Raw genomic sequence first — 20,428 nt, 5'->3', positions numbered from 1 at the left:
AAACCAAAAAAAAAAAATAAAATAAACTCCACCCAAAAAGGTGATAATGACTGCAGAATGTCTCTGGGAGACTTGTACGGAACTAACGAGATCAAAGAAAACTAGGCTTACAAAAAAACAGGAAAAAAAGTCATCTCTAGAGAAATCCCACAACTGGAAGTAGATGATTTCAAAGAGGGGGTGGGAGCTGTCATACAGAAGATCCCACAACTCTTCCTCCCTCACGCCTTGCCTCACTCTTCCTCCCCATTGCCACAAATCCAACGGGGAAAGAGCTTGACATTATACTACCAGTTAGAGAAAACAGGGAAAAAATAATCAAGCTACAGCACAGCTGCTAAGCTGACTTCAAGGAAAGCTCCTCTCAGCACAGAAGCTGCTTATGCAGCAAGCAGAGGCCAAAGGGCCTTAAAAATCAGAAAAAACCTGAAAAAAAAGTCATTTGATGTGCTAGATTTGCCCGTGTTAGAGCAGCTTCACTGAGAAGAGGCTGCAGATTAAAGGTACCAATTGGAAACTGTGCAGCAGCTGTGAGGTGGACATGGTTTCTTCTCTTCTGCCTCAGGTTGCTTTATACATTTATAAAATGCTGCTACCAAGTTTCTTTTTAAAAAGCTAGAAATGGAGAGGTCAGTGCACACATCCAGTTGTGGGATCCATCCAATACACAACAATCTGGTTTGGATGCCAAAGACTTGTGAGTACTGTCTGCCACAGAACTATTCATAAATCTTTTTAACATTACAGAGAAGCAAGTCATTTCTTAAACATCAAATACTTCACAAGATTTGCTTTTTTGCACTTACAGATATATTTTCCCCCCATACACAATATGTAAATCCATAATTTCTAATGCTTTTTATTTTTGGAGACGCTGCACCATCTGTTGCTTCCATCTTTCCCAAGACTGTATTTTTCAAATTGAAGGTGATAATTCCATTTTCCTAAAACTTTCAGATCTTACAGTCAGTTGTTTCTTGGAATATGAGAACATCCAACCTGTATATCCAAAGACACCACCTCAATGGATGAAACCAGGCACCTAAACTTTCCCAAATGCTGAACAGCTGGCAATTTGCACTAAAATCATACAAACTCACTGGAATTGCAAAGATTGCCTGGGAAAGATCAGGTTAATTATTTAGGTTGTTGAGCAATAGGCATCCAATTGTGATTATAATGGACACATATTTTAAGCTTCAACTGACTGGGATGTCCCTGATGCAGACAAATCCATATTCCCACCTGCTCTTTTTATCAGGAAACTTCAAAAAAAGCTGCCCCCCCTTTGCTTACCACAGTGTTCAAAGAGTTTCCACAGCACGATATTCCACTTCCCACGGGGAAATAAAATGATAAAGAAAAAATCAATACAAAGTTTGTTCTCCTTTCCCTGCTAATCAAGGCTCTGCCTGCACCACAACGAGTGCCTCGAAGACTGGGACAACACTAAGCAGTTACATTCTTCTTCCTACACACCAATAAAGACAGGTTAACTGTCTAAGGACACTGTGCTGGGATAATATTCCCCAAAATTGCTTACTTAGAGCATCTAACTTGAACTACCCTACTCCAGGCTCTTTCACCCCCCTGACATTTCAACAGAAATTAATGCAGTTGATAACGGTTGAGAATGGAAAAAGAGAATCCCCAATGAAGGTTTTGACACTTCAGGTTATATTTGATCTGAGAAGAACTCAGTTTGTGCTACATAATCTGTCTGCTCATGGACCACAAGGCACAGCCACCCAAGAGGAAGGCTGTACCCAACAGGGGGCTCAGAAGAGCTGCTTCCCTTTCCCCATCAATTCCAAGTTGACATTTACTCAAGGAAGGCAGATGTTTTTCCAGTTTGTGTCTAAATCACCGCTTAGACCAATCAATTTTGTCTCCTTTTCTTCACCAAGGGGGATTGATTTACTATAATATTAAAAAAATTGAGTTGTTGACACACTGATTATTTTTTTTTGGTTGTTTTTAAATCAGTGCTACCATCCTGAGGAGACAGGAACAGAAAGGGTGTGTTTTGGAAAGCGAACGATGACAAAATTTGAACATGAAGGTAACGTCATGCCCCAGTCTTGCTCTGTGCTCCTTCTATCTATTCTAGGACTACAAAAACTTCTCCATACACAAAAAGACAAGGACAAAAAAAACTTGCACGCTGCTTATATGCCTTTTTTCCCCCCATTTTAGAACAGAGAAGATGAGTTGGCACTCCTGCTGTTGAGCCTCCTGGTTACTAGCACTGAATTTCTTGGACCGTAAAAGACTCTGAAATAGCCAAAGATCCTTTATACTGGGGTTTTTCAGATAACTATCCTGTAAGTCTGCTTCATTACAATTCAGATTTATAAATGGAAATGAGGATTTATGCTACTCCGACTTACAAATTTCTCTCTGAACCTAAAAACCTTAATAATAGTCTGCAAGAGTTTCAGTTAGATTAAGGAAGGGAAACGCAAGTGGGTTTCTTGTATTGTCAGTGAGAAGCCTCACTCCTAACCCTTTCTAATCCAGAATTTGCCCCACTTGACTCACTTCATGCTGTCAAGAGACAATGTCATCATACAAGTTGGCTTCTTCCACATCTAATTTAATGTAATGCTACAGTTTGACAAGTCTGTTCAGTTCCAATGGGCTTAAAAGTCAGTCACATTTGCAACACAGATTTCTCTTTTACCGCAACTGAAGACATTTTAATTCCGTATTCAATTTCGATTTAAACACTTAAAAGACAAGGCTTCTTTGATTACATAAAATGTCTACGTTCCTTCTCCCTCTCTAAATTAGCCATTCCATCAGCTGAGAGAGTGCATGAGAGACTGCAAACACGTCAGAACACTCCAGGTACATCCCACTACATTGCAAATCGTACGACTAAATGGAATGATTTTTCCACAATTCATGCACGGATAAGGCTTTGACAATCATTAACTTTTGTAAATTGTTATTAGGATAATACAGTCAACTCACAAAACCCTACAAAGATTTGACAATCAAAATGGCTACACCAGGAAAAAAAAAAAAAAAAAAAAAAAGAGTGTAAAGCACAAGTCTTTGGCTCTCCTTTAAAGAAAAAAACAGCAGTTTACCATGTTTATACAGATCCCCCGTTTGCCTACCAGTAGGGGCAATATCACATTTGTGCATCACTGAGTAATAACACCATTAGAAAAGGCAACTTCACAGAAGTTATTGGCTAAGCGAATTCATTTGAATGCTCTGTTTTGAGGCAGCAAGCTGTCACTGTTACACAATCAGGGAGGGTGAATGGGCAAGCCACAGGAGGAAAGGAAGGTATGGACAAAAAAAGGGAGAAGAAACCAGACAGAGAAGGGCTTGAGAAGAGAAGGGGTAAATAAAAGAAGCTCTACTCTGAACTGGGAGAGGATACCACAGTGTACAAGAGGGGCAGAAGAAAAAGCGTAGGCTTCTCCTGTTAAGAAAAGAGAACTGGGTCACAGGAAAGGAAGAAGAGATGTTGACAGAAGGAGGAAGAAAATAACACTACAGAATAAACAACCATCATTTCTACACTGAGTCACTAACATACTAAAGCTTAACCTAACACTTGAAGCTTCCAATTCTGGGTGGTTTGTCCGTGCTGGGGCTGAAACCCAGGTACCAAAGTTGTTCACTGCAGGAGGAAGCCTAACCTACCTACCAAATGATGCAGCAGTGCCCTAACACCACTGGAATACTGTTTTTATCTTGCCCAAGCAGAAGGAACTAAACCACTTTCCAGCTGAGACCACTTTCACTGGGGTGGACAGCAACTGGGACAATAATGGGCTGTAGAAATCCATGTAGCAGGACACGGTTACTCCAGAAGTTTTCATTCCCTGCTTATCTGCTGTAACTATCAACACTTTCCTTATACGTAGAGCTATCAGTCCTCCCAGTTCTACCAGCATACTTTTCCACAAAAAGGGAAAATTTTAGGTGCAGCTTCCAGAAAAGACTTTAAAAGCAGGCACTGCATTTTGCTGTTTGACTTGTTTAATTAACTAAACTTCTGCAAAGAAGCAGAGAAAGCAGAAGAGGAGGAGGAGAAAAAAATCAAAGCTCAAAATCAATACTGTTAGTAGATATTAAACAAACTATTTAACAAGCCAAACTATAATACTGGGCAAACAGGGCATTCACCTGGACACACTGATCACAACAAGGACACTATGCACAAAGTACAGCACGGAAAGCTGGACAGAGAAGAAAAAATAATAATAACAAGGTCTCCCTTCTAATCCACAGGTTTTGGAAGCATTCACCTTATGTAGGCCAGCAATGTGAATAGATCTTACTACAGAATTCCTCCTGGGAGCAAAAAGTGGAGAAGAAATTAATCCCTAACCTAGCAAGGAGACTAGCTGGCACAAGTAATAAAAGGTAAAATGTTTTTTTGCCCCTCCAGATTTTCTTCCTAGTGTTGAAAATTAAACTGTAGATTCAAACGTATCATAACCGTCTTTGACAATTCATTTTACATCCAGAATTATATGCAATCAAAAAAAAAGGTACATTCTGGGCTTGTCCTCCTAGATTAGAATATTGCACTTATTATCTCAACTAAAAGGAGCTCCCTGTGTTAATAAAGACACAGCGGGAAGGAGTAAACTAATTAAAAACAAGGGGAAGGGTGACCTGAGGGTGGTGCTCTGCACTTCAGGATGGGTGAACAAGGGCCTGTATCAGTGGAGTTGTGATCAGGCTGCCAGGGGAACACCTTAATCATCGTTAATCATTGTCACGCCCAGAGCAGAGAAGGGAGGAACAGACCCAAGAGAGGCTCAAAACTGCTCTGCTCAGCTCCAAGGGAGATAGGGATGGATGGGGGCAAGATGTAGACGAAGCTATTCTAGGCCATTCTTTGCCAAAAGTTAAGAGGGGCTAGAAAAAAAAAATAAAAAAATAATTAGCAAGCTTCCAAACTCCTCTTTGCAGTTAAGAGGCCAAAGTTCAACTAAGAGCAAAAGAAACCCGTGTGAAGACACATGGAAAGGGTGGGCGTGTGCGCTGAAAAATGCCTTTATTTTTCATTCAGTGCTTCTACCTCCCAGACATTTTGATCACAACAGCTGCGCTCATGCGAAAAAATTCTTAAAACATACCCAATATATATACAGATATAACTATGTATATATGTATATATATATATTTATATATAAATTTTTATTTAAATAAAAAAGAAAGCTCGAATCCCAAGCCAATATGTGTATCAAATCCTTGACCAGCCAGGTCTGTAGGGCATAATCAAATTCAATGTGAAATAGTATATAAACGCGGTGCCTTGACTGGGCAAATTAAATAATTGCTACTCAAAAGAGTCTTCTGTTTGGACTCTCCTACTGGTAGGCAATAGTGGGACTGTATCCCCTCCCACCCCCCATTTTGTTTTATTTAACAGTATGATGAATGCAAAGCTTAGCCCAAGGTTTTTGCTATGACCTCAGCAGGAGTTAAGGTTAAGGAAAAAAACTAAAAACCAAGAAAATTTATTAACTCTTGCTTTACCCAACCAAAGCAATGCAGTAATTTATTACATAACCAGTGCTTTCTGATTTAGTAGTCTAACCCAGAAAGAAAAAAAAACATAATGAGAACAGGCCAAGAAGGTGCAGAGGGAGCAGCACTTTAAACATCATTCTCCATAGAGTTCATCATATACAGGGTCTCAGCCCAGTGCATGTCAACAGTCAAAAAATGTGCAGCAAGAACAAAATTTCTTTTGCTTCTTTAACTTTTAAAGAAAACATCTAGAAAGGCTTACACTTGTCTCCAACTTATGCTTACAAAGCATCTACTTGGAGAAGTAGCACACTATCAAGTAAAATCTGCTTTTCAACCCTTCTGACAGTGCACCTGAAGTGGTCATTTTGGGGCAACTTTTCCCCTATGAAAGGGGACTCCAGGAAGGATTCACCTCAGCAGTGGCAAAGAAGCTGCAGATGGATTCTCAGGTGTCAAATTCTAACACACACAGATGTTAAATAATGCCAACTTTGAAAAAAGACATAAAATTTCCCCTCTACTTTTTAAAGATTGCTATCATTGATGCATACAAATCCAAGATGTTGGGCTCCTTCAGTAAAAGGCCCTCGCCACAGCATTACAATTAAATAACTGATGTATCACTGAACAAAATAAAGAAAAAAAAATCAAGTTGGAGGAAATGATGATGTTTTTAATAATTATAATAAAAAATAGCAATGAAATTGTATCACTGAACAAAATAAAGAAAAAAAAAATCAAGTTGGAGGAAACGATGTTTTTAATAATAAAAAATAGCAATGAAGAAAAAATAAAAGCAAGAGCTGCTCAGGAGACATACATGAAAGACCTGTTTGAAGGGCAGAGAGGTCAGTAAGTCCCATTGCATCAACTCCATTGTATGATGATTGTTTTAAAGGCATAGCAAGAAGCAGGGGAAAAAAAACAAACCAGCAAACACTGGATGAACTCACGTGGTTTGCCAGCTTATTGTCAGTTCACATCCTTCCAGCTACTGCAGAACCTTATGTTCTCTCTGCTTGATATTCCTAGAGATTCTGCCTTGTTGCACAATGTTCACTGGTTAGTTAAGCCTCTCCAGCACAAGCCCCAAATAACCAGCTTCAGAAACACCCACGCTGCAGTAAATTGCTCTGCATCCCACCGACCTCCTTAGTCCCAACACAAAATAAAAGGCCAGCAACTTTCAAATAAAATAACCTAGGTTATGCACTAAATTTGTTCTCCTCTTAAACTACACATGCTATGCTGGGATGTACACAAAGGACTGCAACTGCTGCATTGCAAAGATTCTGTCACTTGTAGTTTAAACTTAAATAACTTAAGCAAACAGCCTCACCCAAGCTGGGGTTCAGTTCCCAGCTGCAACGGGAAGAACTGCTTTAAAAAAATGAAGTTTTTTAAACTTGCTGCACATCTTTTGACACTGCAATTCACAGCTACTCTCCAACCCTCATTCCTTGTTTACCCTTCAACCATACAAGGAAGTGGCCAGGTTGTTTCAGTTGTTGAGAAATTAAGGTGATACGGAAATATGCACTGGGTATGTAATAATACCAAAATAAAAGAAAAAACCTACTTCATTAAGATCATACAATTAATCAAACAGAGTATATATATAATATCTTTTTTTTTTAAGCCCTGGGACCCAAGGCGTCCGAAGTTATTAAAATAAAGTTCATTCACAGAACAAAAACAAATTTAATTTGAATCGCTTGCAGATACTGCTAATTTTCATTTTTTTTTTAATTAAAAAATGCGTTAATGTGAACTATGTGCAGGATTTGTTTCTAGTAAGTTGTGTTTTGTGCACATTGCCTCTGGACCTGCTGCTCTGCTACTGCTGTTGCTCCTGGGTTTCTCCGATCACCCCTGGAAAAAAAAACACGTGATGGGAAGCTACCAAAACCCCAGGAGAAGGAAGCCTGGAGCGTGCTGGCCTCACTTCATGGAGCAGATGTGGGTGTAACTCCTGCTCTCTGGGAGTCATGGCTGTCTCCTCCTCCTCCCTCAGGGTCCTCCGACAGGCTGAGAGACGCCGTCTTGTTCGACAGGAGGCCAATGTTCTCTTGGGTCAAGGCTGATCTATTCGGAACATCACTGCTGGAAGTTGAGGAGAAGGGGGGGAGAGCGTGAGGAGAAGTAATTACTGAGATGTTCCCTTTGTTTTAAGAAAAAGGACTTCAATATTTGTTGCTGCAGCATCTCAATGAACAGTTGTGAACACATTGTAAAGACCTGCCTTGTATAATAAATAGGTTGTCTGGTGTGCTGCAGGTACTTACCAGAAAGAGAAGAACTAATAAAAGGTTAACTGAAAACAAAATACTACATATCTTTAAGGTTTTAGATTAATAATATTTTTCAGATTTTTTCTGTATACGCCACAAGATGCACACCATGAACTCCTACAATGCACACATTCCACAATATGTAACTTAACTGGATCATTTCTCTTAATTCTAACAGTGCAGCACAGAACTCAAGAACAGGGCTTCAGAAGCAACTGACAGGGATCCCCCTTCTGAACAAATACCCACATTCCACACCACTCATGTGAAGTTATGTCAACTTGACTTAGTGAAACATGTGGCATTTGAGCTTTTTCTGCCCCAAGTATTAGTCCGAATACACACAGATGCCATCTGAAAATGGCCACTGTGCAGATTTCCAGCATTCCCAGCCAGCACCTTATTTCAATCCACTAGCAAATGTGATTTTAAGTCAATCCTAACATCTACAAAGATAAAAATTACTGCCTACAAATAAAACTGAACTTTGTTTCAAAGTTACATACCTTCCTAGACAACATCCACATCACAAAGCTTAGCAGGATGGAATAACTTTCCTCTCACATTTGAAACAATTATTTTCTTTGAAACTAGGATGGTAGATAAAAATTTCTTTTATGGCTGCTGTTTTATCTTCTGCACCTCTCTTCTAATCATCCAATAGGGCTACAAAGCTGGTGAGGGGTCTGGAGAGAAAGTCTTATGAGGAGAGGCTGAGGGAGCTGGGGTTATTCAGCCTGGAGAAGAGGAGGCTGAGGGGAGACCTTATTGCTCTCTACAACTCCCTGAAAGGAGGGTGTAGAGAGGTGGGGGTCGGTCTCTTTTCTCAAGTCACAGGACAAGAGGAAATGGCCTCAAGTTGTGCCAGGGGAGGTTCAGGCTGGATATTAGGAAAAAATTTTTCCCTGAAAGGGTTCTCAGCCCTTGGAATGGGCTGCCCAGGGAGGTGGTTGAGGCACCATCCCTGGAGGTGTTCAAAAGACGGGTTGATGAAGTGCTGGGAGGTCTGGTTTAGTGATGATGCTCCTTGTTTGTTGTGTGGGTGTCTATTTTTGTCAGTGAGGTTGACGGTTGGACAAGATGATCTTTAAGGTCCCTTCCAACCTAGAAGATTCTGTGATTCTGTGAATATTGCCTAGATGGACTTCTGGTCTTACAAACATTGCAGTTCTGTTGCGTTAATTGATATATAGTCTCATTCCACTCATTTACTCATTATCTGAAGTGGCCCTTAATTCATGCTGGCACTATAGAAACTTGATTTTACATCTTTTCCTACTAGATGCTTCCACATCAGAGACAGCGTGAGGCAAGGGGTATTATTCACATACAAGAAAGTGACCTCGACTAAGTCAGTCTCCTGTTACACAAGGAAAGGGTGAAGCCCACTGTTACCTGAATGTCAACGCGAGGTCCTCAGCTGGAACCTTGCTCTGTGGTTCTAATTGTCCATTTTCTGTCTGTTTAGCGGTGCCCATTTTGTTTTTTATATCCAGTGAAGACTGGCTCTCCTTTAAAGAAAACGATGAAAGAGAATCCTCAGCTGGAACCTTGCTCTGTGGTTCTAATTGTCCGTTTTCTGTCTGTTTAGCGGTGCCCATTTTGTTTTTTATATCCAGTGAAGACTGGCTCTCCTTTAAAGAAAAGGACGAAAGAGAAACTCTTTACCTTGGTGTTAAAAGAATTTGAGACTTCATCCTTTGGGACTGTAAGTTAGAGCCATACAGTGTAACCCACAGAAGCCATGAGACAAGAAAACAGACTCACTAAGATACGCTCGTCCTCTCAAGGACCAAAGGAAGGAATGATTCTTGTAACAACAAGCAGAGACCATAGACTGTAACAGCACACAGACTTCTCAACGCTAGCCTGTACCTGCAGGTGATGTGTTCTGTGTTAAAGCAGTTTATACAGCTCATGGCACAGTGACCTTGGGTAGGATTCACAGCTTTCAAGGGTGTCGCACTTATTTTCAAAACGGCGACAAAATAACAGCGGAGTAATTTCAAGTGGCTACAATTCAAATTCTTCCCCCAGAAGAATGAAGAAACTTCTCAGGAGGTTTTGAAGAATAAAAAGGTGAAGAGGACTCCAGCTGTGGTCTTTTAGCCAGGGGGAAAGGGCTGCAGCCAGCTACAGGGCTCTCCACTCCACCTCTCTGCCTCCCACCCCCATGGCACTCACCATGCTCAGCTCACGGGTTCTCTTCCCAATTTCCCTTTCCACCTGGTGTAGCTCCAAGCTCAGCTGTTCACTTGAGATCATCCCAGGCCACTTGGGAGGAGGGGGTGGGGGCTGTGGTTGGCCTGCCAGGGTAGTCGCCTCCCTCTGCAACAGCAGCCTGTTACTAACAGCCTAAATGCATAAAGCCAAGCACATACACAACTGAGCACACAGCACACCAAGCACAGGAAGAGCTCTAGGCCATAACTCTAGAGTATTGCTTAGTTGCCAAACCAAGGCCTTCTCTCTCCTCCTCTAACAAAGTCCCAATTGAAATAACTTCCAATGCAAGTTTAAATATTTTTTTTTTTACATGCAGACAAGTCTTTCCACTTTTAAATAAGCAGTGTTAAATACCTTTTACTGTAATAAATTTGCATGGGTTTTCCTCATGTAGCTTTTGTTCTCAAAACTAAGATTAAACACATGAACAGGAACACTACTCTCTTGTGAGCTATTTTATGAACAAAAGATAAGCAAATCTGCTTTCTTTTACAACAGTGCAATTCAATCAAAGTCTACAGTACAGCCAGTCTTATTACTAAACCATATAAAGTATCTTGAGAGATGTGGATGTAGCTCCCTACTGACCCAGATTAGGGAGCACAGGAACAGAGAGGGGCAAGTGACTATGGACATTCACAAGTTGCTAATTACTAGGAGCCAATTAAAAGCAGTAACTATGTCAGCCACTGCAAAAATCTGCCCATACTTGGGAATCAGTTCTGTTAAGTGTGTGCTCTGCATTTAAACACACTCCCTGTTACTGCACACAGCCAAACATCTGGCTGGTCTACAAGTAGAAATGCTCATTCATTTGAGAAGAAAGCAAAACAATAGAGTTGTTCATGCTCAGACTGAATTAAGTGATTGCTATGACCTCGCAACAGGTGAAGCAATAAAGCCTCCTGGATTTCAAATATCTGCTTGCAGCTTTGAACACCAGAGAAACTGAAAGCTGTTATTACTCAAAATAACCTACGAGTTCTGACAAATTCAAATTGGAGTAACATCAAGGCTCAAAACTCAACCACGTCGGATTTAGCACTGACACAATCACAGTAATAGTGAGCAGGAGAGGGCAGGCCACTTACAGGTTTGCAACTTTCCAATACTCTTCTATTATGGCAAAGGCAGACATGCAAGATTTAAAACATTTTCTCCTCTTGTTCCCAAACAAGAGCACGAGAACACAAGTTATGCTTCAGGTAACTAAGAAATGCACACTACTTGTAACTGCTGCTGCCATCACTTAGAAATTGTGAGCTCTTAGAACTAATTCTCTTGTTCCCAAACAAGAGCACGAGAACACAAGTTATGCTTCAGGTAACTAAGAAATGCACACTACTTGTAACTGCTGCTGCCACTTAAAAATTGTGAGCTCTTAGAACTAATCTGCAATAGCCCTCCTCTTATAACACATATTCTTGGGTAACCATAGTTTCAACAGAAGCTCCTGTCTACTACTTACACCAATTCCTTCTGGGAAAATATTAATATGAATAGTTGCTGAGGTACCTAGAAGAGTTTTCTGGTAAACATTTACTGATTTTTTTCTTAGGACTTTAAAAAAACATAACTAAAGCTTTACCAACACAATTCTTTCATTATGCCTTGACGTTTCTCCTTATGTGCTTCACAAAATATAAACAAAGATTTCAGCTCATTAATTCTTTTACAAACGCAAACTCCCATTTTTCTTCATATTGCCAGGAGCTACATTTCTTTTAAGCGGGGAGACAAAATATTAAGTTTAAACTTTTCAAGCTAAATGTCTTTTATATTTATTTTCTTGACTCTTGGGGCTTGTGCTATTTAGGAAGAAACAGGTACAACACAAAGCCAAACATGAAACGGATGAAGGTCATAGCTTTCTGTACATAAACCCAGACATTTTCCATGGCAGTAAAGCCAAGAGGAATAGGTACCTACACCACAAGTTTGCATCTGAGTCAAGAGATGAACAGAGAGGGGGAGTGAGGAGAATGAAAGCAAACATGGATGAGCACAGAGCAGAGATTCAAGTATGCTGTGGATTTGCACATGAAGGTTCTGCTGCTAAGCAGAGAGGTTTACACTTGTACCATAAACCCAACGCCTAGCATCACAGAATTAGGTATTATTACTGAATATTATTACAGCCAGAGAAAGATGGACATATGAAAAGCAGCTTTACTAGCTTTATCTCTCTCTATACCACCCCTCACCACTCCTCCAAATGCTGGTACCAACCTCTAGTCCTCGCATTTGTGTCTGCTGGCTGATCTGATGGTCTACTTGCTGCAGCTCCATGCGCAGCTGCTGCTCTCGTTCAGCTGATGGCAACTGTTTCCCATGACCAGCCACATCTGACATGGACAGTCTCTCCCTTGGGGATCAGAAAAGCCAAAATAAGGAGGAGATTTCCAAAAAGAGCTTTACTCAGCTGGCACAGAAAGAAATAGACGAAGAGAATTTACCAAAAAAAAGGCAAAGGCAAAATAAAGCAATCCTACCTGTCATTGAAACGTCCCTGAGAAGGTATATTCTGATGAGGAGAATATGGAGAGCCTCCCCAGCCACCGTGAGCTCCATAAGGACTGTAGTCTGCCAGTGAACAGAAATAAAACCACGTCACATGACTACTTTTAAGTAGTTCAGCCAACACACAGAATCCACCGTGAGCTCCATAAGGACTGTAGTCTGTCAGTGAACAGAAATAAAACCACATCACATGACTACAAAACTATTCTTTAAGTAGTTCAGCCAACACACAGAACTGGACAGAAATTAGAGAACAACCAGGAAGGTCAGCCCTGGAAGAGTGAGGAAGGTTAACGTTTCTTCTGCTGAAATGAACACAAAAAGGCATGTGACCAGTCTTATGTCTCACTCTTCCTGCACATCCAGCAAGATTTGCTTCAGCCTTCCAGAGTCTGAGTTTGTGAAGGACTTCAGACTCACAAGGGAAAGAGGGATCAAAAACAAACTTAGAGCCACTATGAGAACAATCACTAAGTAATTAAGTTCCTAAAAGACTTGAGGATTGATTGATATTTCTGAGATACCACGTTAACACCAATTTGAAGATTAAACTTTCAGGGAAGCCAGAATTCTACCTGTGATTAAGTCTAGAAAGTTACTGCTGGAATTAAGAAAATTAGTTTCTGGTTTGTTTCCAGCAGTTAACTCCTGAAAAAAGTCTAGAGGGAAGTTTGGGGGAATATAATTAAGCCTCTTCTTAAGAATAATCAGTGCACCTCAAGAAAGAGACCATGTTTTGGAGTAAGATATACAGCCACACTGTACACGTGATTAGAAAATAGATGTGTAGAAAATAAACCATTCCTACTTTATTTGCTTTGCCTAACAGTACACAAAACCAATGGCTGCATTAAGCTTGCAGCAGCAACTACTCATAAAGTAGGAGTGCAGTAATTTGTTACGATGGTTTTGCGTTATGTATTTGAGGAAGCAGTAACTTTCTGGCTTTAAAAGAAGGCTCTCATCCCAGAGGGAACAGCAGAACAAAGTAATTTTTCCAAATCATCACCTCATACACTATGTGTGCACAAACCTGTCTGTGGAACAGCAAGTAGTGGCAGCTGCCTTCTTCAGACTTAACTCTGGGTAGGGCTTACACAGTGATTTTTGTGGCATAACATACATGTGGTCTGTATTTCTAAGACAAGGAACAAGTTTACTAAAAATAAGAACAGCCAGCAAAATCCAGGAGCACAGATCCTACCTGAAATGATTGATTTGGTGGTAGCTCCCTGAACCGCCATGGCCTGCATGGGCCCAGAGTTCTGGTACATGGCTTTGGAAGTACGGGAGATAGCCCCAAATCTCGACACAGTTGGTCGGTCTCCAAATGGAATGAGGTCATCATCACCAGTCTCTGCTGCTCTTCGCTGCATGTCTAACCGCTGGTCACGCATGGCTTTACTATCTACATTCTAGACAAGATATGGAAAAGGCAGTCAAAAACTTTTTCATAAACAAAATCACATTCCTTTTACAACAAGATGGCCCCATACGGTAAGTCTCTCTGGTGTTCACTGTTCTAGTCATCCTTCAGCTGGTTGTCTTATTCTTCAGTTTGGAATTCCACCGTTAAGAGGGATGTCTCTTTAATGGTCTAACTTAAAATGACCATTACTATCACCACTGTGAAATAGTTGCATAATTAACTGCAAACAAATCCAAGGGAAGGGAGCAGCAAGAGGAAATTAAGACCGTGAAAGTCTAATGGGACAGAAAGGAAAAAACTTCCAGAACAAAATTAAACAGGAGATCTCTGAGGAATACATACTCCTTCCAAAGCCCAAATGAAATTTCTCTGAAGCCCAAATGAAATTTCTCTGAAGCCCAGTGTTAAGAACCATAGCATCTAACAGCATGCAAATGACTCAAAAAGGGAATTATTCAGTACAGCACTTACTTGGATATGTCTAGTACATCTTTTTGTTAAGCAGTAGTGCTGTTTGAAACATCCTGGTTTCTAACTGAGCTTCAGACTCAAACACCTTATGGGTCAGCACATCAACAGATAAAACGTTCCCTCTCTATTCCAAGAGCTTTACCAAGCAGTCACAAAGGAAAAGATGTACATAGAAAACAAGCTCAATTTAGTGGGATAAATCAATTTCACTTAACTCGGAAGAAGAAACAGGAGATTACCATAAAGATTTTTAACAAAGCTTTTCCTGAGATAAAATTAGGCCAGTTATGGGAGAAGTCACCTGGAGTAACTTAAAGCCATAAGTCAATAGGTTGTTTCCACAAATAAAAAAAAATAATAAAAAGCTTCCTCAACATATAAGAAACAACAAAAATACTGTCCCAAATAATTATCGCATCCAGATAAACAGAAAATGAAGATTTTTAACAAAGCTTTTCCTGAGATAAAATTAGGCCAGTTATGGGAGAAGTCACCTGGAGTAACTTAAAGCCATAAGTCAATGGGTTGTTTCCACAAATAAAAATAAATTTAAAAAAGCTTCCTCAACATATAAGAAACAACAAAAATACTCCCCCAAATAATTATCACATCCAGATAAACATAAAACTGTAACAGAAATAAACAGACTCAATTAAGAAAAATGGGAAAAGTGCTTAGTTAAATGGGAAAGCTATCTGTTGGCTGCCAGAAAGTATAACAGTAAGAATTGCCAACAATCAAGTTAAGACTTTGCTTAAAGAAGTAAAGCTGTTAGCACAGTGCTGCGTACAGCAAAAAGAACAAGGTAAGTGGGGCTACTACACAAGGAGGACTGGATAAAGGCAAAAAACTTTGGTATGGTCCAAAATTAAAATAAAACCCTGGAAGCTTTCAGTGAGGATAAGGATTGCTAGAAACACACAAGATAACACAGCTAAGGCAGCAATAAAGGGGTGAAAATGGCAGCCACAACTGAACTGGAAGCTAAACTCAAGAAATGTAACATGTTGAAACTGGGAGAGGCATTACACATACACAAGATAACACAGCTAAGGCAGCAATAATGGGGTGAAAAAAGACATTTTAATCTCAAGTCCATAGGATGCAAGTATTAATTTTAATTTATTTCCATTTACTGAGTGGAAGGAAAGAACACAGTAAAGCTGCAATGCCATCTGCATGAATCCAGCATTATTCACTCTCAAGGATAAGAATTCTATCATCTGAAAAAAGGAGTCTCTTATGGACAATTAAAAAAGGAAGAACTAATTCACTTGCCATCTGCAGCGAAGGTCTCCTGAGATTCTTTTTCCCTGTGAGGAGACAAAAATCTAAGAGTAGCAGAGATCCTACTGTCTTAAGGAAGAACTAATTCACTTGCCATCTGCAGCAAAGGTCTCCTGAGATTTTTTTTCCTTGTGAGGAGACAAAAAACTAAAGACAGTAGGATCTCTGCTACTCTCTGAAAACTAGCTCTGGGGCAGAATGCTTTGTTTAGCAATAAAAAAAGAGGGTGCCTCTCCAGAACTCTATTACTTCTCTTAATTGAGTACCAGTTTGTTCGCAGAGTTCTCTAGCAGCAGGGATGAAAGACAAGAGCTGTTGGTTCCTCAGTGCTGCCACTTGGCCAGCAATAAGCTAATTCTGACTAATCTCAGTACTTCCCTGGGTCAGACATGACAGTGTTAATGACTCAAGGCAAACACACTGCAGGACAGAGAGCAAAAGGACATGCAAAAAGACCCCAAAGTCGCAGATGAAGTGCCTTTTATTGCTCTGCTTTTTCTGGGAGAAAGTCTCCTTTTTGCTCCCACTTCACAAGGGACTTTCAGGGTCTTACAGGAAAGCACTTTAGTGGACAGAAAGCAGACATATTTAATCACAGCAAGGCAGAGGGGAAGAGGGAAGCCTGCTTGTGGGCAAAGTGGAGAAGCCAGACAGAAAAATTCTATGATTTAGTGAAGTGGTTGCAACACGTGAGCACCTGTCCACAGAAGAGCAAGTTCTGGATAGAATTTTCTTCCCCCCTCCTCTTATTGACCAAAAGAAAGGTCACAGTGACAATATACAAACAAAAGAGAAAATACTTTTGCAGATGGGAGGTGAAGGAGAAAACCTGCTGCATCTCTGGAAAACAGTCCCTCAGACTAAATGATCCTTTCTCTTGCAGACCTGAATATCGCATACTTCTTGCTGTTGAGTGATGCTTAAAGGTTAGGAAGAAACAGAATAGTGGTGGTATTTCAGAATTCTGCTCCTTTTCTTCTACAATTGTGACTCCCAATAACAACACCCTAGCAGCCCCTTCTTTTTGTAAAGCTGACCTAGCAAAAATGCAGCAGCACAAAATAAGATCACAGCCAGACACCCACAGCTTCAGTGAAGGATTGAATAAACACAGCATAGAGTTAGAAATTGCCCTCAAGAACAAACTCAGCCTAGTATTATGGTATGATTATGCTTCTCTCAAAAGCTCTATGCAATTTTGGGTATTGTTGTGGTCACAAATCACAGAGTCCTTCATGTGAAAACTAGTAACAGGGTTAACAGCAGTGACAATCACCTTAAAAGGATTAATATAATAATAATAAAAAGTTAAGCAGTGACAATCACCTTAAAAGGATTAATAGCACAAAGTTAGAGTTACAGCATCTCCTTCTGATGGAAGAAAGGAACAGACAGACATGTTTAATTTACAAGCTGCCACTTTGCACTTTTGAGCTTAAATAGAAACACTGCCACGTGCTTCCTCATCAGTGCACACATCAGTCTTTCCCAGCCCACAGAAGTATCAACTTCTCTTCTGAGTTCCCCCCTCATCCCCACGTACCGCCATCTCCACACTCCTCGCTGCCACAACATCTTTGGGTTTTGCATCTTTGGTTCCAATGTAGGAGCCGATGGTGTCACAGGACCAGGGAGAGTACTGGCTGTAGTCATTTCCTTTGTATTTCCCAGCTACCTTCAGCTCTTCATCCAAGTACTGTACAAAAACAAAAATCTGGTTCTGTAAGTGAAGGGAAGAAGCAGCTTCACAGTTACCACTACTAAGTTCAACAGCAGTGAGCTCGCAGAAAAACACCACCAGGTTTGGTTTTTTTTCTTTTTAAATCAGATAAATAATCATTTGGAATTGGACCATAGCAAGCATGAAATGTGTAAAATTCTGATCACCTGGCTACACTCCCAGTGCTGACTATTCACTTGGCCAGTATGAAAGTGGTATTTTGTCCTTGGTCAGAAAGATAAACCTCTAGTAAGCTGTTACTTAATTCTAAACATGTCAGGAGCAAATGAAGCAAAGTCCAGTGGCCATGAAGCCTGACTACTTCAATTAATAATGGCTCAAAACCACTTCTCTTGGTTGTACCAGAAGCAGATAGCTTAGGAGCAGTGGCAGATCAGAGAATCAACAGCCAATTGAGAGATTGGAGACTGCACTAAAAGGGCTTCCCACCTGGGGCACAAAAATCTTGCCGACACTGTACTGTTCCAATTTTCTTGTTGTCTTCAGCTACAGCACACACAAACTCCCAAGTATTTTCTAAACATGACAGTAAATCCTATTTTTGTCAAAATATGCTTACCTCCTCTGAATGAAAAGGATGAGGCAAGGTTGGTGACGGTGCAAAAGGAGGTGGAGAAATCACCTTCCTCTCTTCTAGCTGGGCCATGATCTCTTTCCTTCGTCGGTGAAGTTCATCGAGGCTGGGATGAGGCTGAAAAGAAGCCAGAAATAAGGTTACAAATCTTTTGAAGCATTCATGCACAGTTAGTAGTTTCAAAAGTGTTGTTTACCCAAACAAAATGACAACCATATACTGATAAATCTATAAGCTATGTTAAAAATGCTTCCTGGACTCAGCAATACGATTCAGAGCCTTTAATCTGAATGACAGCTACGTAAGTACAACTATTCTACAGGACTTGATTCCAGCTGGTGATTTACCAAAACAAATTTGTACACTTCTACTGGGAAGACCCTCCAGTTTGCAATCTTAAAATAAGAGAAAATTCGAAAGAGTAGAATTTGAAGTTCCTTTATCAAGGGATGTATGTTTGTCTATTTCTTTCTTTAGGCACAGAGATGGTCAGTGACAGATGGGAAGTACAAGAACCCCCACACAATCATTTACACACATGCTTTTCTGCTTCGAGTGCTAAGTAGCAGCCTGCTCTTTTACAGCAGAGTACAGAGTAGGGCCCAAGAGGTGATTGTCCCCCTGTACTGGGCACTGGTGAGGCCTCACCTTGAGTACTGTGTCCAGTTTTGGGCCCCCTACCATAAAAAAGACATTGAGGTGCTGGAGCGGGTCCAGAGAAGGGCGACAAAGATGGGGAGGGGTCTGGAGAATAAGGCTTATGAGGAGAGGCTGAGGGAGCTGGGGTTATTCAGCCTGGAGAAGAGGAGGCTGCGGGACGGCGTTATTGCTCTCTCCAACTCCCTGAAAGGAGGGGGTAGAGAGATGGGGGTCGGTCTCTTTTCTCAAGTCACAGGCGACAGGACGAGAGGAAATGGCCTCAAGTTGCGCCAGGGGAGGTTCAGGCTGGATATTAGGAAACATTTTTTCACTGAAAGGGTCATCAGCCATTGGAATGGGCTGCCCAGGGAGGCGGTTGAGGCACCATCCCTGGAGGTGGTCAAAAGACGGGTTGATGTAGGGCTGGGAGGTATGGTTTAGTGATGATGCTCCTTGTTTGTTGGGTGGGTGTCTATTTTTGTCAGTTAGGTTGACGGTTGGACAAGATGATCTTTAAGGTCCCTTCCAACCTAGAAGATTCTGTGATTCTGTGATATTAACATCATTACAATTGCAGACTTGACCAGTAACTAAATTGCCTTCCAATTTTTGATCACCTTTGTTAAGGGTAATCAAAGGTGTACCTCTTCTTAAAGTTCAAGCTTCTAATTCCTCACAAAAAAAACATTACCTTACTGCAAAAAAAAAATTATCAACTTCTGAGGTAGTTCATATTTTCTCCTCAAATGACTACAAAAATGCAATATAAAAACCATACCCTGTGGCATGAAGGTCGAATCTGACTGAGATGTGGAGCCACTGGGCAATAACCCTCTGTTTGCTGGTATCTGTCTCTGGATTCAGGTACGTAGGAAGGTACAGCTGCTTGTGGAATCTCAATGGGTACAGGGCTTCCTCGGACGATCTCCTCCCGCTGGTAGGGCTGGACGGGGGGATAGACGCGACGGCTGTCGTAGTGGGGTGGGTATATGGGTTGTCCCATAGGAGGGTACTGCTGTGGCTGAGTGTACTGGGGGCTGACCACACGATCCTGAAGGTAGGGTGGGTAATGGTCTAAGTAAGGTGGACCAGGTTCAGGAGCTGACGGAGGAGGTCGGACAAAGCGAGACATGGACTGAGGGGGATAGTAAACTCCTGAAAGAAGGAAAGAGGAAAAAACATAAACAAAATACAGGAAGTGATTATCACAACTGTTTACAAAAAACAAATTGTTTCAAACACTCCGGTCTACAAGTATCATGAAATTCACAGTATTCATTAAATTCACATTTGTTGTTTGCCCCCACTATCTAACCAATATTTCTACTCAATAATTAACCCCAGCAAACCTTGAAGCAGCAAAAGCTGATCCAAAGCTCACGTGACACAATTTAATTATCTAAATAAGATACCAGCAAGGTGTAAAGGTTACAGTAGCTGGAGAAGAGGAGGTAAGATTGATCACACCACAGAAGTCCTGCTGGCATTCCAAATAGAAATAATTCCCTAGAAAGTCTCTGCAGGTTGATATGAATGTGTTTAGCTAGACTAGACCTAGAAAGTAAACTGAAGATTAGCCTGTACATCTTCACCCACACTACTAAAATTCAGTTTGTCCCAACATATCAAAGCCATTGCCTGTGTAAAGAAACTTGGATTAACTAGAATTTAAAGTTATCTAAAGATTTGCTCTACCTCTCGTATAGTAGAAAGAAATTTCAGTACTGTGAATCGTCAAA

At 40.8% G+C, this 20,428-nt stretch overlaps 1 protein-coding gene across 8 annotated transcripts in view; it reads right to left on the bottom strand.

Moving 5' to 3' along the window:
* Positions 1 to 6,222: 6,222 nt before the first annotated feature.
* The window catches only part of RC3H1 (ring finger and CCCH-type domains 1), a 60,588-nt gene continuing 46,382 nt past the window's right edge, over positions 6,223 to 20,428 (bottom strand). For 3 of the 8 annotated variants that reach the window (XM_014948424.1, XM_014948448.1, XM_014948433.1), the window contains exons 12-20: positions 19,468 to 19,844; positions 18,036 to 18,167; positions 17,279 to 17,431; positions 13,753 to 13,963; positions 12,521 to 12,611; positions 12,258 to 12,393; positions 9,987 to 10,157; positions 9,198 to 9,313; positions 6,223 to 7,614 (exon numbers count right to left, since the gene is read on the bottom strand). In XM_014948424.1, coding sequence (XP_014803910.1) covers positions 7,458 to 7,614; positions 9,198 to 9,313; positions 9,987 to 10,157; positions 12,258 to 12,393; positions 12,521 to 12,611; positions 13,753 to 13,963; positions 17,279 to 17,431; positions 18,036 to 18,167; positions 19,468 to 19,844 — 1,544 coding nt within the window. In that variant the 3' untranslated portion in view covers positions 6,223 to 7,457. Of the gene's footprint in view, positions 7,615 to 9,197; positions 9,314 to 9,355; positions 9,465 to 9,986; positions 10,158 to 12,257; positions 12,394 to 12,520; positions 12,612 to 13,752; positions 13,964 to 17,278; positions 17,432 to 18,035; positions 18,168 to 19,467; positions 19,845 to 20,428 lie in introns of those variants that run through there. The other 5 variants (XM_014948440.1, XM_014948455.1, XM_014948463.1 and 2 more) reach the window with 5 other exon arrangements.

This window comes from Calidris pugnax, unplaced genomic scaffold, assembly GCF_001431845.1.
Source record: "Calidris pugnax isolate Ruff unplaced genomic scaffold, ASM143184v1 scaffold30, whole genome shotgun sequence".
NCBI lineage: Eukaryota > Metazoa > Chordata > Aves > Charadriiformes > Scolopacidae > Calidris > Calidris pugnax.
Note: the sequence above shows the minus strand (reverse complement) of the source record. Positions and strands in the feature narration are given on the sequence as shown.